General features: G+C 39.2%; 1 protein-coding gene across 3 annotated transcripts in view; it reads right to left on the bottom strand.

The window, feature by feature from the left end:
- brip1 (BRCA1 interacting helicase 1) overlaps nt 1-18,401 on the bottom strand; it is a 104,990-nt gene that overhangs the window by 32,108 nt on the left and 54,481 nt on the right. For all 3 annotated transcript variants that reach the window (XM_008425200.1, XM_017308324.1, XM_017308325.1), the window contains exons 17-24: nt 10,447-10,559; nt 10,288-10,370; nt 9,862-10,146; nt 4,601-5,239; nt 925-992; nt 769-847; nt 486-683; nt 183-325 (exon numbers count right to left, since the gene is read on the bottom strand). In XM_008425200.1, the coding sequence (XP_008423422.1) occupies nt 183-325; nt 486-683; nt 769-847; nt 925-992; nt 4,601-5,239; nt 9,862-10,146; nt 10,288-10,370; nt 10,447-10,559 (1,608 nt within the window). The remainder of the gene's footprint in view (nt 1-182; nt 326-485; nt 684-768; nt 848-924; nt 993-4,600; nt 5,240-9,861; nt 10,147-10,287; nt 10,371-10,446; nt 10,560-18,401) is intronic.

Here is an 18,401-nt window from a genome sequence, read left to right on the forward strand (position 1 = left end):
CATTATTTCACATTTAAATTGCTTCTAACTGTAGTTGTTCTAATGTAAGAGAAAAGACAGAACATCTACTCCTGGGTCAGATGAAAGAAGAAATCCACAAGGTTCTCCGCAATATAATAATATAATACTATTGTGGAAACGAGTTCCAGCAACTTGAAATCCTCCATCCCGGCGTAAGGTACCTGATCTCCAGCATCATTTCCAGGGTAGTGGATCTCAGCAGCCATTAAAGGTGCAGAAGTCTTTGGTCTCTGAGCGGAGCAACCTTTGCACTGGAAAAATCTGGTAACAGATCGCTCCTCAGGGTCCCAGATGGCATTGTATGCTATATAAAAAATTATAAAGCAAGTCATTTTTCAAAAGTTTCAGAATAACAGAAAAACTAAATTATCAAAAGTTCTCAAATTTTCTTATTTAGTTACATTTGAGTAGAAGTTATTTATCTGTAAGTCTAGACTATTTTCATCAGCTATGCTGTTACTCACAAGTTAAACTCTGATCACAGTAGGGCTCCAGAGCACCCCTCAAGGCCTTTAGAGACGAGGGGCTTTGAACTACCAGCATCCAGTTGTCTGAGACTGGTGGCGGAGGTACACACCGACAGCGGCAGGTGTGGGCCCCAGCATTACATCCAAGTTCTCTTAGAACAGCTAGATGGTTTTTATTACACACATCATGCTGGACTGAGACCAAAAAGCAGAACAAACATTTAGGCTAATGGCATTGCTTTGGTTTAAAAGACTGGCAAGAACAGAACCGTTAAAGTACCATGTGCATCAGGAAGTAGTTCTTTTCCACAGAGAGAACAGTAAAGTCCTAAAGAACATGATTTCTGCTCTGTGTTGCTCTGTGGGTACAGAATAAAAGTCAGTGTTAGACATTATTGTTTGATCAAAAGCTGAAGCCCAATAGTTTCTTACTTACCTTTGACACTTTAGGGACTTTTATAAATCTTCTGTGTTTTTGCCTATAAGATCTTCGTACTTTTACAGCTTAATTGAGAAAAAAAGATTAATTTACACTTTATTTTTTAAAAACTTTTTCAGTTATTTTTGACATGGTGCAAATGAACTTCAAGGCTAAATCTTGCCAGAAGGTGACCCATTCTTGACTTCCTAGTATTTTTATAAAATTAGTTGAGAAATTGTGGCACATTCTCAGGTGGGTTCAAATCTGGGGAGGTCCCTGACCCTGATAGGTCTAARGTATTGGTGTTTTGGAGTCTCAATATTAAAGGTGCCATATTCACAAAACAGGGCTTGAAACTGGCATATGTCACTTTCCACACAAAGGTTGTGATCTACAAAAACCGGGAGAACGTGACTCATGACCTCTTACCCCGACGAACACTGGTTTTGGAGACAGGCAAAACTGGTGACCCAGATGGTGAGGTGGGGAATTGAAACCACACTGCATCATGATTCCTCTGACATTTCATTTCACTTCATATTAAACTTATTCATAGATCAACTTTTTCATAAGTTTTCAAAATCAGAAGTGTTATTTACGTTTCTAGTGATGAGCCTTAACTTTAAGGATTGCTAAAAAAAAAAAGGCCTATGAATCAAATCAGTCTTAAACTCTGCACAACATTTTATCAAAGTGTTTTCACTATAGCATTATTTACTCTGGCTGATCACCAGGGTGTTGTGCATCATAGATTAACACATAAAATGTGAAGAGTTGTCAGAATCAGACAGCTGTAAATATGGGAATGCCATGGTGACACTTGTGCATAATGCTGCATGATGGATGTATTGGCAACTGAGAGAATCAGGAAGAAAATTCTAATTATTAGGACCTGATGTAATGATGCAGTCTTCCACTATAACCTCCAGGGGACAGGAACAACACCCTTTGTTTCGGATTCTTCAGTGGCAGAATTCACTCACATTCAATAACTAGGTGCTCTGACTTACACAGAAATGGTGTTCTTCTTCTTCCATATTATGGCTCCAATAGCACTCACTGGAACATTTAAAACTTTTTTGAAGGGGTACATATTTCTATAAGRATGTTTTACAACTGTCAGATTTTTTTGCAAAGGTCTATTAGCTTTCATAAATAGTCCAAATCTGTGCAATRATTTAGTAATGACAAACCTTCTCAAGCCCATCAGTTAATATTAAATGAGATTATATTGACCTGCACATAGCAACAGAAATGCTTTCTAAATACTGGCAGATTTGCTCTGGTTTCCTTGGATTTCTGTGCCATTTTGCACATTCTTCTCTTCAAGTGTTCAATACTTATCCCATCCAATATCCTACTTAATTACACATAACTTTATTTGAGCACCGATTTGCTTTGACTTCTTTGTGTTTGGATTACTCAGGTTGTCAACAATTGCATGTCAATAAAAATATTAGAAACATATTTCCTAAAAGCAAACAAACAGACATCTTCAATACTTATTGTGCCAGTTGTAGATATAAACTAAATCCTCATTAACAAGAGAACGAACTGTAACATGAGCGATGGAAGCATATCATTTTGAGACCAATAAATGCATCCCAGCTATAATTTTAACATTATTGGCATAGATATTTAATAATGTTTAAAAATTTGGATTAAGCCAAACAAATACAAAACATTTACCAGTTATTAAACCAGCTCTTTGACTAGCACTTATAACCCCTAACGCTAGTTTTTCTAGATTTTCTGTATATGCAAAAACCAGTGTGTGTGTGTGTGTGTGCGTGTGATTAATCATCTTCAGAATACTTGAAATGGGAAATCTTTTTTTAGTAATGTTATACTTTGTTAAATTGTCTCATGCAATTTTAACACAATGTCTCCAAGTGCAGATTTAATGCTCTGGCTGAAAAAAGTCTGAAATATGTTGATGAAAAAACATTTTAATTGCAAACCACAACTGAGAGTAATATGGGCTGCCCATTAAGAGCTTTTAACACACATTCGCAGATCTCTCTACGCTCTGAGTTTTCATTATGTTAACGAGAGGTCATGCACGATTACACCGACAAGGGTCTTGGTTAGGCAGCTGATGGGAAAAGAAAGGCTTTAATGGAACACTTGTCTCCTCTGCGCAAATCCCACATTGGTGAAGATTTTTTGTGTAATGAGAAGGATCAAATCAGGGGAATCATCTTTCATGTTCATGTTCAGTCTTCCTTCCACTCGGGCTGTTTGATGAGCCTACACTTTGCATCGACCTGATTAAATGACATACACTCTTCATGCTGAAACACTCAGATATGGCGCTTAAAGTGCTGATTAAAAGACTGCATGCAACGTCACAGATGTGTTATTTAAAAAAATAAATAAAACTGTAAAGCCCGGGGATGTCCCGATGTGATGCCAGGTGTAGGCTCAGGTAGTGAAGCACTGCAGACTGGAGTCTTTTTAAGACTTCTGGATATCTCACTACTGACAGTTCTGATGAGCTKTTACCTCAAACAGACAGTGCAAAGCTGAGATCAATAAAAATAAAAATAGTTTTTTTTTTATTGCAGGTAAAATACTGTCAACTCATAACATCTCAAAACATCCATACTTAAAAAATCTAAAAAAAATCCCCTTTTGCAATATTCTGTTAGGAAATGTTTTAATGGGTAATAACTTAAGAGACTGTTGTTTAAAATAGTAAAGACCCCAGATTGTTTTGTTATATTTCTTTCTTGTTCTTTTACACAGCCAGACATTAGACTTTAAATTTGTATTCATTCAAACAGTTTGCACTTAAMTTCTAATTATCACAGAAAGCAAAGGAATCATTAACAACTCTAATAAGAGTATAATTGGGAGAAAATACATAAATGTATATCTTCTAACATCAGTGCTACTCAAACAACTCCAATTACAACCAATGAAAATAACTCAAAGCAGGGCATAATTTAGTGATGACATCTAAACAACTTTTACTGAATATATCCATTTTATTTAATGAAAGAGGCATCATCATTCATGTAGCGTAGGGTGGGTTTATTTATATTAATGATTTTCTACCCATAACACTGAAGAATTTAGAAGAAACAGAATTTTTTTTTTTGTTTTATGAAATAGTAAAATTCTACTTTAGCTTAACTTGCTATTTATCAGTATATGCTCCAACAGTAAAACAAATCCCTACCAAACCCACAATGGTCCACCATTCAGGGTTCAATCGGGCATAATAGAGCTTCTGCTGTGTTCATTCATTACCTACAGACACATCATTAAATTGAACTACATAATTATTTACTCCTGCAGAAAATAGACGAGTTCCTGTTTGTGTATTTTAATGATTTACCCAAAGCGATGTTCAGTTTATGCAGCAATCTTGATAATSTTGGTTGGTTTTGTTTATTTGAGCTGCAAACGGGCCTTAACAAGAGCCGTCACAACACATGAGCAGCTGGCAAGAGACGGCTGTGTGCAGCGTCAGAGTATTAATTGCCTGAGGCAGCTGCTTAACAACATTAAGGGAATATAAACAATTTGAGATCAAACAYGATTAAGAATCGAGAAGCAAAGACACAATATAACACAGACAATTTCCATGCATGGTTTGAGTCCTTTGCTAATATTTGGTGGAAACCTTCCTTCTCTGTAAGGATGCAGTGTGTGTGCTACTCTGTGTGTCCAGGCTCGTGGTTACCTGTCTGACTGAGGGAAACTCTCTGCCTGGACCTGGACAGCCTGTGAAGTCTACTTCCTCTCTGTCTGTTCTGGCTCTCATCCTCCTCTGTTTTCTCACTTTGCTGCAGTGTCTCTGTGTCCTCTTTCTGGCCCGGTGATAGTTCTGCGCTTTGCTTACTGACTGAAACAACACTCTGTTCACCAAACGCAGTGGCTAACTCCTGGGATGGAGTGGCAGATCTCTCTGTACCAGGATCAACTGCGGGAGAGGACACATGGTTCTCTTTCGGCAGGCTTCCTTCATCCTCAAAAAGTTCCGGTGTATAGAAAACACTCTTGTCCTCGTCAACATCTGAAGACTTTGCTGGTACTGGTGATTCACTTTTAAAGTCAGGAGGGGTGGTTATTGTGGACATCCCCGGAGCCTCAGTGTTTTCACTGAGATAATTTCCATCCGTTTGTTTAGTGCGCAATGTTTCTAGATTCACTGGTGGAGAAGAAATCTGCAGGGCCCCAGTCCGTACGGCRCAGATCGCTGGTTTTGCTTTAAAGATGGGCGTCTTAAGGTTGGTGTTTGTAGGGTTGATGGTGAAAATGTGATACAAATGCTGAGCTGAGAGTTGCTTAGAAGGAGCACTTTGCAGTCCCTTCAGCGGCTCTGTGCAAACAAAGAACAATTTAAAATCAGTTCACAGACCACTTGTTTTACTTTTTAACTAGACTAGCGGTTCTCAACGTGGGCAGTACCGCCCCCAGGGGGCGTTCAGAGGACGGCAGGGGGCGCTGGAGGACATTTTTACAAAAGGGGGGCACTGGGATGCCTTTGGGGGGTGTTTAGTCGAAGGTAAACTTTACACCTTATATGCACAACAATGCCAGTTTAGACTTTGAGCAACTTGGTAAAACTGTATTGTGTAACATTAAATCATGCTTGGCTGCAACTGTATSGATGGCAGCTCTTCTTCAGTGTTTGTTAGCTTCTGTTAGCTTCTTAGCGCAGCTCCGTTCTCCTGCTACTGGTAGCTAAAATCACGATACCCTCACTGAAAAATGAACCCATTTAAATACAGAAATAAAGAAATCTCTCCATGGGTGATACCACATAGAGAGCGTTCATTTTATAGCGTTAACACGGTGCTGTAAGTGGTCCGGTATGAAACGGGGGTGATAGAACAACACAGCATTTTTAAATTTCAATAATCAGAATGCAGAAATTGTTTCCGTTGTTTTAAAAGGTTTATGTCAGTCTGCCTTTTCCCCATCGATACGCTTCCCAAACGCCCTGCACCTTAGGGGCTTAAAAAAAAGAAGAAAAAAAAAAGATGAGCACATTGCGCAAAACTCTGAAACAGGAAAAGCGGGACTTAAAAACGGAGCGACGAACTAGATGTGAATATGGCATAAAAACAGAGAATCCGAAGCTGAACAGTGAAAAATCAACACATGATGTGAAACACATGACGATTAGGCGGCGCAGCAGGTGATGAGTGAAAATTACCGAGCATCAATAAATGATCAAATAAATTTAGCAACAGGAAAGAAACTAAAGTGGACATAAAAATAAACCAAGAGAGGATAATACTAATCAAATGAAACTWAATGGAAATGAATGAAGAACAAAATGTAAGAATAAACTAAGAAACTAAAGTAAATACAGAGGAATAAACTGGTATGGCAAGGCCTTTTGAGCAATAATTAATACGGAGGACTGTATAGCAAGAATAAACAGACACTATTTCCAGATAAAAGGTAAAATAATATTGTTTAGGAGCCATGGGTTTGTTGAGACCACATGTAGTACTGAGAATAAATATATCTTACAGACCATAACAGTAAAGAACTGATCACTTATGTTTTTAATTAGATAACATATATTTATTTCTTCAATATTATTTTTCATGTCAGTGTTAATGTCATGAGGYTRATGACTCCATGACACTTTCAATTTGACTCATTAGGATTTGATTAAGAACCAGATTTGTTCTTTGCAATTTCTGTCTAGTAAAACTATTAATCTATAAATCAATAGACAGGTCTATATAAAGATATAATCCATGTTTCTGTCTCATATTTGTAAGGCATTAAAAGGACCTGGAACTTTTGTTTTTCCACTGAAAGCTCTGGTTTGCACAATAAATGCCATGTGGGTGAAATTTGATGGATGATACTCTGATGTCCCATTCTCCTGAAGGCAGCCTGTGCTAGCTGCACCACCAGAAACCGGCAGAAATACTGAAGAGAAGAAGAGCTGTGATTAATATAGTAGTTCTGTCCATGTTGCAGAGATCAGTCATTTTGCAAATAGTTCAAAGTTTAAACTGGCATGTTGAACATCTTTTATCTGGTCATTTTGTGCAACATTTAACAACTWGAAAATGGCACAAAATAAGAATATATTTTCCACTCTGATTGGCTGCTGTTAGGCCTACCAATTTTAACTTGAATGTTCATTGCATTTTTTGTAGACGCCTGTGAAAATAATTTCTATTCCCATGACTTTTTTGTTCTCTGGGAAATTATTTTTGATGATAAAAACAGAAACAAGCATAAAAATCAAAACATCTACAATAGTGATAGTAATATTAATAATAAAATAATAGTCAGTGCAAAGTAGCCTATAAATTCTTTGGTGGGGGGCGGTGAGGGACCTGGATAAAGGCTAGGGGGGCGCTGGCCCAAAAAAGGTTGAGAAACACTGAACTAGACAGAGTGTCATGACTGGGAGATAAAGATCCAATGTGGGCATACGCTCAATATAATCCAAACAAAGGTCAATGGGAATTAATTAAAAGCAACAGTCCAACATCTGCTCATCAGCTCGCTGCAGCGCCACTCAGGCACGCAAAAGACCTTACAGTAATGAGGGGAGCGACTCTACCTACCCCATGCTACTCCCCACACCCTCTACCATACCCCCCCCACCAAAATTCTGAGGGAGCCGGAGGGGTATAAGGAGGTGGGCTGCTGCCTTTCTACCATTCCATTCACCACACTGAAATAGTCAAACTGCTTAACCTCCACATGAACCCAAAGATAATAGGTGCTCACCAAGGCAATGTGCAAACACACCACCTCGACACATTTTCTGCTGCTGATGTCATCCCCACACATATCCTGAGTGTAAAAATGGTTGAAATGGAATAATAGCTTTTTCTGTACAAAACATTCAGTAGTTAAATTGGTCCAACTAGAACAAAAATACCCAAAACAGTAAAACTGTCCTTTATTTATTTTCTGTGAAATAAAACCTACAAAACAGGTTTTGTAGGTTTTATTTCCCATAGGTGTTTTAGTCTTTTACTGAGTATGAAAGTATCAGTCTGATACTTCTATTCAGTGTCAGACTGAATAGAAATATAATCTATTTGGTTTTTATTTCTTGAAATAAAGATAATGAAAAACAAAAATGATTACAGAGCATCAAACTGAAGTCGGCAARCATTTGCTGTTTTTAAGGTATTGCAATTAGTCTTGATTGAGCATACTTTTTCATTTTCAAACAGGCACATCTTGGGCCAGCTTGTTGTGTTGACAAAGTGAGAAATACCATAAGTGCTTTCCTGTTTAACAAAGACCAAATAGATCCTAGAGAACAGCAACATGCATTCATCTATACCTGATCTCCAGCTGTCACTGGGTAATAATGACAGCTGGAACAGTCCAACAACTGCTCATCAGCTTGCTGCAGCACCACTCAGGCATGCAAAAGACCTTACAGTAATCAGGCTAGCCACTCAACCTAGCCCTGCTACACCCCAAATCTGAGGGAGTTGGAGGCGTAGGTCACTAGTACATCACAGGGCAACACAGAGACACACAAGACAAACAACCATGTTCATACACACTCACACCTAAAGACCAAAATAATGACACCAGTTAATGCAACATGAATATTTTTGGACCGTGAGGGACAACAGTAGTACACAGAGAGAACCTGTGCAAGCACATTACATAAAGAATGTAGTAAGGACCTGACTGCTATTTGACTCCTACAACCCTGCAAGGCAACTGCTGCTGTGCAACCTGAAGTCGGCTCTCTATGCGCTAAATTCTAAGAAACAAAAAATCATAACTACCAGAGAAAACTGCTTTTGTAAATTCCAAAGCATTTCTTTAAAGTTAAATTTAAAAAAGAACATAGAAAAGTATTCATCAGTTCAAGATTATAAAGGATTGATTTTCTAAATTGTGTGTGTTGGGGGGTGAGGGTGTACAACGGGCGACGATCTAACAACAGATCAAACAGAAGACAGAAAAAAATGTAAACAAAAAAAAAAAGCACAATTCATCTGTGCGGTTTGTTTTTGTAAAATAGCAGTGCATCTTAAAGATAGGAGCTGGAACAAAACGACAAAAAGTCTCCACCACCAGGTCAATAAAATTACAAAAGAAAAAAAAAGCTCCTGCTCCAACCAGTTTGCTTTAGTCTGAGTTCCCAGAATGAATAAAAAAATGTTAGCTAAATTAAACAAACAGTACAGTCCAAATATACCGCTTTAAACTTTAAATATTGTACACACCAACCTGTAGTGTTCATACAAGTTAATGTGGTGAATAGGATCAGCATTCTGTACCCGTTTAAAGAGTTGCTGGGAGTTTGGAATATGCTCTTACTCAAACTGATAAAGATAGAAATATGATAAGGCTGAACCATTAGAGTATGAATTACATGGTCTTTTTTAAGTTGTTCTGAAAATTTAGCGTGTGAAAAAATTGGAGATCATGTAGGTATATATGTAGTATGAAAAATTCATAATACAATTTTTCCAGTATGAATTTGGAAAAATTGTAAATTATATTTGGTACCTTCAGTATTCTAAAAGGCTTTTACAGCTCTAAACATCCCAACATGAACCAATGTGTGAATCTCATCACAAATTCTCCAGCACATCTTGATATTGAATCTGTGTATCCTCTTCTCCGATGATCCTTATATTGCTTTCCATTAGTTAATGTCTTTTCATACCTTGATAGTTATTCAGTTGATTTGTTCCTTTATTTATATGTGTTATGTAAAAGTGGCCAAGAAATCTTACTTTAGTCATATCAGACATGATGGAACTTCAAAGATACTAGAAAAACACAGCAGTAATCCTGGTACAAATGTTGGGTGTCTAAATGCCTCATCCTGCCATTTAAAATGGAATCTAATCAGGTATGATGTTTGCTCTAAATCAGTACATAAGTTTCATATGTAAAGTTTGGTTTGGTTTTAACAATAAATAAGCATGTCTTAAGACTGAAATTCTAAAGTTAAAGAAAATTTTTATATTTCCTCACCTGTTGTGTTATGGTGTTCAGTTTTCAGCTGTGTGATTGTGTTCTGCTGGGAATAAGAAGGTTTGTCACGTGAATTGGTTCTCCGAGGTTCTGGTTCTCCACTAAAACTCTGACCCGACACGACCAAGGGACTATTTTTAGACAAATCAGAAACGTTGAATGCCAGGCTGTTCACAGGGGCCACCTCCACATTCTGCTGCACCTTAGTGAAAGCTTCCAGAGACTGCATAGCATTGCTGAAGGTGTTGTGATGCTGGACAAGCTGGCGGACCCATTTAGACAAACCTAGCATTGCACAAACAGACAAACAGCAGAGGTAACCAGCTCAAAGAGTCGTTCAGTGGATAAATATTGCCATCTAGTGCTCAAATTGAAAGGCTATGTGAGACTGAATAACAAATTGAGTTAATCAGAAACATTCAAAACCTGCAATGTATTTATTAGGATTGTTCTTGTATCGGTCATCCACCAGAATCAGGGCACCCCAGTCATTTCTGTGCCGGATGCATCTATAAAATAACATAGAAATATGTCATTACAGAAGGAAGTGCAAATAGCATCTTTAGGACAGAGTGAGGCATTTACCTCCCCAGCGCCTGGTTTAGAGCTCTGTAGGCCTGGATCTCATACCAGCGATGGCCTGGAAGAAGACCTCTGGACTTGCAATGCTGGTCATTGTACTTCATCTTTAGTTCCACCTAAAAATCACATGCAGCAAATTTGTTACATGATGTTTGTTTTTTTACTATTCTAAAGAGAACACTTTACTTTTGTAAATTAAAGCTGCACCATTAACTTTTATAAACAATATGCTTTTTACATGTCTCTTAAAACTGTCATTGTATCCTGGAAGTTTTTTCTGTGAAAAAAATTAACTCTTCTCCTTTCTCCCTGTGGTCCTACTTCCATGTTCAGAAATACAACGCTTCCGGTCAGAAACCAATCAGAGCCAGGAGGAAAGTCTTAGTACTGTCAGACACTCTCGCGTATATGCTGATGGTTTTAACAAATGTATAAAAAACATATTGTTTATAAAAGTTGCGCGCTTGCAGCTTCAAGCATTGCACCAGGCATCTAATAAATCTGTACTGAATTTTCTTGTAATTATTTGGACTATCTGTAATTTACTGCACACAAAAATTATTAAATATGCTAAAAGAATAAAAACTTTCACGATGAAATTGTGCATGTACACTATAATTGTTGAATAAATTATGAAATTAAGCAATATTACAGTTCCAATTCAATTTTAGTAAGGACACTAGAAATTCGTCATTCATAGTAGATTCATCAACAGAATCCAGTTTGACCTGCTTCAAAAATACAATTCCAGTCAGATTCATCATAAAAATGTTAATAAATACTGGTCTTTGAGGTGTTTTAAAGTGACAGATTGCATCAAATCTTTACTTGGATGCAGTCCTTTGTCTTGAGAAGAAACAACATGACAGTGGCGAGGAAGCATTGTTTGACCAGATAATGGTTTAAAGGACAGGACATAGACATAGAGACACTGATGGGGCTGGTAACAATCTCTTTATTGCATAAAGTTAGTAAACATAATTGTGAATGTTAACATCAAGAAGAGGGGAAATGTGAAGGAAAATGCTCAAACTATTCTGGCCTCCAAACAGGGTAATCTCAGTCTAATCTCTAGAAATGGTTGTTTCTCTGGGTTTTATCATCTTATTAAAATAGAAAATTTTAAGTACAGTTTTAAAAGTAATGTGTCTGCCTCRCAGACAAAACCAGGAGCTGGTTACACAAGAAGAGTAGACTGATAAATGGAAGTTCAGCTTCAAAWTCTTTCAGAAACTTGAGGMACTCACAAACCTTACAGTGTGAGAGCAAAGTGATCTGCAGGGAGCAAACAGAATTACAACCTCTTTAAAGAAGGAGTTTGCTCATATGGGTTTTTATCTGCAAGGAGACTTGATCTATTTGACAATGGCAGAGCTTGTCTTGGTTCACCAAGGTTCCCCAAACTATAGCTAGAAACCAAAATAATGTCTTTCAATGTCATTTWTGGTTCGTACATTTCTAAGTGATTAGTTTGAAGACAATAATTACCGTTTTGTATTTGTTTTTAATTTAGGAGTTAGGATAAATATAGCAGATCAACGTCAGCATAAAAATTGAACTTGTTTCCATGCAGTTTATGAATACAACCTTAATAGAAGAATATAGAAAGGTATTGAACTAGTGAGATAAAATCTTAGCCTGATGGGTTACATTTCCTCAGGTCATGATTCTAACAAACTGTTATATAAAGTCACATTAAACACAGTGAAGTTGGTAAACAAGGTTTTATCCAAAATGATTAACATGTAAGATGAGACGGATCAGTAGGTGGTCATATAAGGTCTGAAATTGTGAGGTATTACCTGGCCTCCCCAACAGCTGTCTTCTAAAAGGAAAATAGAGAGCAAAACAGAGGTGGGAGGAGACAGGCAAGATGGGCCAGGCAACATCAAGCATCCCTGCACAAAAATGCCAAGAAAGCATCCATCCATTTGCATCTGTCGCTGCTGATTTTGGCGCTAACCTTTCAGAATTGACAAGTGAAAAGTTCAGCTGGCGTCTGACGAGATGCCATGCAGGGCAGGCTGCTGAGCACAGCTCTAACTGCTTTTGACAGGTACCGTGTGTTCGCCCAGAGCCACAAAACACGGGGCCGCRGCAGGTACACCCTGTCCCCTCACACGCATCACGCAACACCACTGTGGCTTGCCAAAGATGCTATAAGCAGTCACAGGAAATCCAAAAAGTCAGTCCAAAGTTTTATCACAACTGATGACACCTCAGCTAAGACATTGTAAARCCAAGTAGACAATGGAAGYTGATGTTTGCTAGCAGATTCAAAACAGTAGCAAAGGCTGTCAGAGGAAGCCAGACTGTAACATAGGAAGGTTTAGAAACACTGCTGGCTTGGTGGTGAGAACTTTGCCAACATGTGAGACACCAGAGCAGTTAAAGAATCCACTTCTCAAGTCACAGAAAGGGTGCTAGCCTCAAGCCAGCAGTGTCATCTAAATGTAATCACAGTCCACTTCAGCATCAGAGCCATCACATTCCTGGTCTCTACCATGTCACCGTTCAATCCAACATGACAGGTTACATATGTGAAAAAGCCAATTCTGGCTGCTAGCAAATATCACAAATGTGCAAGAAACCACAAGCTAGAAGGGATTAGTTAAAATGTCAAGAGATCACTCAGCTTTGCTTTGGCCTTGTCCTCCACAGCACCCTGTTCATTTCCACAAACATTTATTCGTCCACGAGGCATGATTCGCAGCTCAGCGCATCTGCCTCAGCTACGTTTTACGTCGGGTGTGTGTGCGCGCGTCAGTGTGCACGCCCCTGGCAGTCAGGGACATCTTGTGCCTGTCACTGAGATTGCTGAGCGCCTCATCTGTCACATGTGGCTGAGCTGACAGCTGAGAGGCTCAACTTTGAGACAGTGTGTGCTCTTGTGTGCGGGCGTGTGTGTGCCCACACTGACAAAGGTATTGAGCTATCACGCTCCTTTCCAATAGGCCCATGGATCAGCTCAGACTATCTGCACAAAGTCATCCTTTGTCTTCCAACTCACTTGTTGGTATATGAAAACATCAGTGTATAGACAATATAAAAATATTTGTAATGAAGGTTCAACCTAAAGATGATATCAGCTTAAAAATTTTGACTTCATCAAAATTAAGAATTTCCTTAATTTTGTGAAATCAATTATCAGCCGATACATGTGAAGCTAATCTTATACAAAGGTCTAATAATCAAATACTGTCCTCTTCTGCTCTGCCACGAGAGGTTTGACTGATAGACCAGCCCACCAGGTCATGTCTGCACATTTGCAGTTAATAGTAGTAGAGATGTGACGACCAGGTTTTTTCCTGCCGATACCGATCACCCATGAGGGCGGATCAMCGATACCGATACCGATCACATAATTATTATTATAATTTTTTTATCATAAACACTACCAGTTACAGTATGTTGAAAAAGGAACCATRAATTCACCTTAATTTAGACAAAAACTTTTTWAATAACTTTTTCCAWGAAGAAAACTAAACAAAACAGGCATTCTGCAAATTGTACTGCTATCGGAAATACTATCTTTAACAGACTGATAACATATGAAGGCTCTAAAGAGGCTAAATAATGCAAAGAGCCAAAATAAAACCTCTCAACATTGCCAAAAAAATTCAAGTATAAAACTTAACATTCAAAGGCAAATACAGGTTTCATTACAATAAACAATCCTGAGTTACTGAATGAAAACTTCCTGATAGCATGGCGGCTAGCTGATTACTGCTARTTCTGAGTGGCTGTTTCTGASTRAGCGGAGTAATTATGCAGARCAGGGAGGAGATCGATTATTTTTTCAGAGATTATCTGTCTCATGTTAGGACAGCAAAAGTTTTAATATGTATGTAAAATATATTTTTTTAGGTTAGATGCTGCAACTTTAAACAGAGGTTTGGTGTGAGAGTCACTACCAGGTGGAGCAGAAGTGGCGCTCTGTCTGTGAATTATTACTACCTGTAGTGCGTAGCAGTGGTTCAACAGCGAGAACAGAACCAGCGCCTTACATCGCAGCTCGAAGACTTATTTTGCGGGTTATTTGTTTAGCTTTCTGACCGTCATGCTAATCCGGGTGAGTGTTTGTAGCTGTGCGCTGCTTTACCTGCTATCTGATGGTCTTTTTTTTTTTTTTTTTTACTGCAGTGAGCCTCGATGTAGCCAAACTTCGTCAAGTATGGCATTGTTTTTATGTCGCATTAGCTTCGTTGTGTTGATGCATTTTGACGTGCTTCAATTTTCCGCCGCAACACGCAAACTTTCCTTAGGATTTGTTGCTGCGCGTTTGCGCAGTGTGAAGGAAAGAGGAGACCAGCTGCACAGGCAGGCTGCGAAATGAGATGCAGGTGATCGGTTTGTGTGATCGGCAACAAGAGCCAATGATCGCCGATCACCGATCATGCACTTTTTCACAAAAATCGGCCGATTATGATCGGTGACCGATCGATCGGCACATCTCTAAATAGTAGTCAGCTCACTGTTGCCAACTCAGCAACTTTCTTGCTACATTTAGACCACATTTCAGACAAAAAAAAATGGGTATAGGCTATCGGAATTGGCAGGTCAGACTTTTTAAAGATCTGTAATTGGCCAGAAAACTGTGATTGGTATGCCCCTAATCAGAACATTAATTATTTCATTTTTCACTGTGTAAAGCAAGATGTACTGAGAATAAATATTTCACACAATTTATTTGGAAGTTTTTAGAAAGCAAACAGACGTCAGAGTTTGGAGTTTCGCTGGACGGACTTGCCTCTCCGTCCACCTGGTGGCAAGTCAGGAGTTGAAGTAGCAAGCGTTGCTATGGTGACTGCTGAGCATTGATCGATAGTGTTATTCAGCTTTAGAAATGTCTGATTTATTTGCAATGTGGACACAGAGTGRAATGGGTCTGCTCTGCTCTGACTATTGGCGAAGGTATGGTGTGAACTGATGACTGTGTCAGACTGACTGAAGAGTTGAGGAAGCAAGAGAAGCTAATGGCGRCTAATTGCTGCTCTTGCTGCTCGCTGAAGACAGACAGGCTGATTGCAACTGAGCTGCAGAGCACTGTCACATGAAAGTGTACATCAGTACAGATATAAATAGAGTTGAGATACTTTTAGTGTAGAAATGCAGAAATGTATCTTCCTTATCCATTTTTTTTGGSAACTAAAGTATGGATACAAGTTTCAGCCAGTTACCAGCATCACCACATAAAGAGCTTCTGAAAAGGTGCAGTTTCAAAATGCTGAAATTTTACATCATACTGTTGTTTTAAAGCTATTTTAAAATGACACCAGCAAAACTGCCTGTGTGACCAGGGTTTCCTCTGACTGTATGGAACAAAGAGCAACACAAAGTCTCTGCACACCACTGGTTATCTATGGAAAAAACACACTTTTCCCTGGCCTACACAGAAATATGTCTAGTTGCACAACAAGGACAGTCATGGCTTTCAATCGGAAACTTCTCATCAGAGAGGTCAAAGGTCACATGTGGGGTACCTCAAGGTTCAATCCTAGGACCCCTTCTTTTCAATATTTATATGCTCCCACTGGCTCAGGTTATAACAGGAAATAGGATTAGCTACAACGATYATGCGGATGATACACAGCTCTACATCACGATGTCACCAGGTGACTCTGAACCCATCCAATCACTGAATAGATGCTTAGAGCAGATCAATGTGTGGATGTGCCAAARCTTTATCCAGCTGAACAGAAAYAAAACTGAAGTTATTATCTTTGGACCTAAAGAGGAGCAAACTAGAATCAATGCACAGCTTCAGTTATTACAAATGAAAACCAGCGATCAGGCTCAAAACCTGGGAGTAGTGATGGACTCTGACCTGAACCTTCAGAGCCACATTAAGACAGTCACAAAGTCGGCCTATCACCTGAAGAACATCTCCAGGATTAGAGGTCTTATGTCTCAGCACAATCTAGAGAAACTCATTCATGTGTTTGTCTTTAGCCGCATTGATTACTGCAACAGCGTCTTCACAGGTCTGACTAATAAATCAAACAGCTGCAGCTGATCCAGAACGCTGCCGCTCGCGTTCTCACTAAAACCCGGAAGATGGAGCACATCACACCAGTTTTAAAGTCCCTAAACTGGCTCCCTGTAGCTCAAAGAATAGACTTTAAAATACTGTTGTTAGTTTATAAATCACTGAATGGTTTAGACCACAATACATTAAAGATCTGTTATTGCTGTACCAACCATCTAGACCCCTCAGATCTTCTGGTTCTGGTCTGCTCTGCATCCCCAGAACCAGAACCAAGCGAGGAGAMGCAGCATTCAGTTTCTATGCACTACAMATTTGGAACTTCCAGAAAACTGTAAAACAGCTGAAACACTGGGTGCCTTTAAATCTCACCTGTTTAGAGTGAGGGCGACATCAGTTACAGAGACATTGGAAATATTCACACCCTTACTGATAACCAGGTCCAGTGCGTGTCCATGAGTGTGTTTGTTTTGTTGTGCTTGTTTGACATGTGTTAAACCAAAACTCTCTAATATATTAAGGAGCTTTTTTGCCCCTCGGTCTTGGGACACAATCGTGTCAACATGACACGATTGTGATCCTAAGGGATTGTTTCAAACAATCGTAATCAATACATATGAGCGATAGAAGTTCATTCAAGTCCGTAAAGAAACCTTCCTCATATGTTGGGGTTTTGTATAGAGTTAGTGTCAAAGTTCRTTTGTGGCCTTTTACCTCGATTCCAAGATATTCCAAAGACATAAAATTACCCAAAGAGATTTTACTACAGTTCATGGTATTCTTAAATATTGAAGCCACACCTCCTCCTTTTTTGTGTTTTCCATTTTCACTTAAAAAATTGTACGTAGGAGGCACTGATTCAATTAGTACGATTGCTTCATAATTGTCATTCAGCCATGTTTCTGTCAGAAATAAAATATCCTTATTATACTCAGTGATGAAATCATTAATTAATAGAGCTTTAGCACAGACAGATCTGGTATTTAAAAGAGCCAGTTTAAGTGACTTGGAGGCTGAAAGTTCTTCAGTCTGAGGTTCCTTTAGGCAGGGGATCAGTCTGAGGTTTGAATTAAGACCACTGTTTTTTGTATTTCTGTTTTTTTAACTTTTCTTGCAGTGATCCGGACAGGTAATGTCCTGCTATGCAATGTTGGGGGGCCAGACACATTCTGGAGGAAGACGGGTGTAACGATAATATCTGGACCCCGGTCTCAGACCTCAGAAAAGCAGAGTGCTGGATCCTCAGGGAGGTCAGAGGCAGGTGGCTTAGATGAAGTGAGGTCTGCTATGTTAGAGCAATGGAGAGTCGTGCCGAGGCGAACCTGTTGATCCATACTATCCTGCTGGGAGGAGGAGGAGTCCGTCCATCTTCCTCTCTGACCCGGAACCCCCACCATCATCTTCAGGCGGCTCAGGTGCAGCCCGACTCTCTTTAGTGATTGACTTCCTGAGAAACTCTGTTCTTGTGAGTGAGTGTAGGAGCAGAGAGGGAGGGGGGAAGGAGGAAGCAGGGGGAAAAGATGTAGGACGGTGGAAGAAGGAGGGAGGGGGGAAAGATTAGGGAGGGGGAAGGAGGAGGGGAACCAGTATCACTTTGTTTTGGGACACTCTGCTCCTGATAGGCGGAGGTTCCCATCCTAGTCAGACATCCTTTAGCCTGTTCTTCTGAAGCGATGGTCACATTGTTGTTCTTGTTGATAAAATGAAAAATATTTGCAGTGAGCAGCCTTATTCCATGTTTGTTAAGATTGCGTCCACCTCTTCCAAAGAGGTGAAAGCAGTAGATCCAGAGGTTATCAATAACGGTCACTGAGCTGGCAGAGCAGGTTTTAATCAGTCATTTGTTTATCATGCCCAGCCTGGAATGTTTTTCGTCTCCCCATTGAGATGGAWTTGGACCACTGAGAAATAACTTCATTTTTAATTTTCCCATAGTGTCCAGAAGAATATTAAAGTCCTTTTTCAGAATCTC

The sequence above is a fragment of the Poecilia reticulata genome, linkage group LG13 (assembly GCF_000633615.1).
Source record: "Poecilia reticulata strain Guanapo linkage group LG13, Guppy_female_1.0+MT, whole genome shotgun sequence".
Classification (NCBI taxonomy): Eukaryota; Metazoa; Chordata; class Actinopteri; order Cyprinodontiformes; family Poeciliidae; genus Poecilia; species Poecilia reticulata.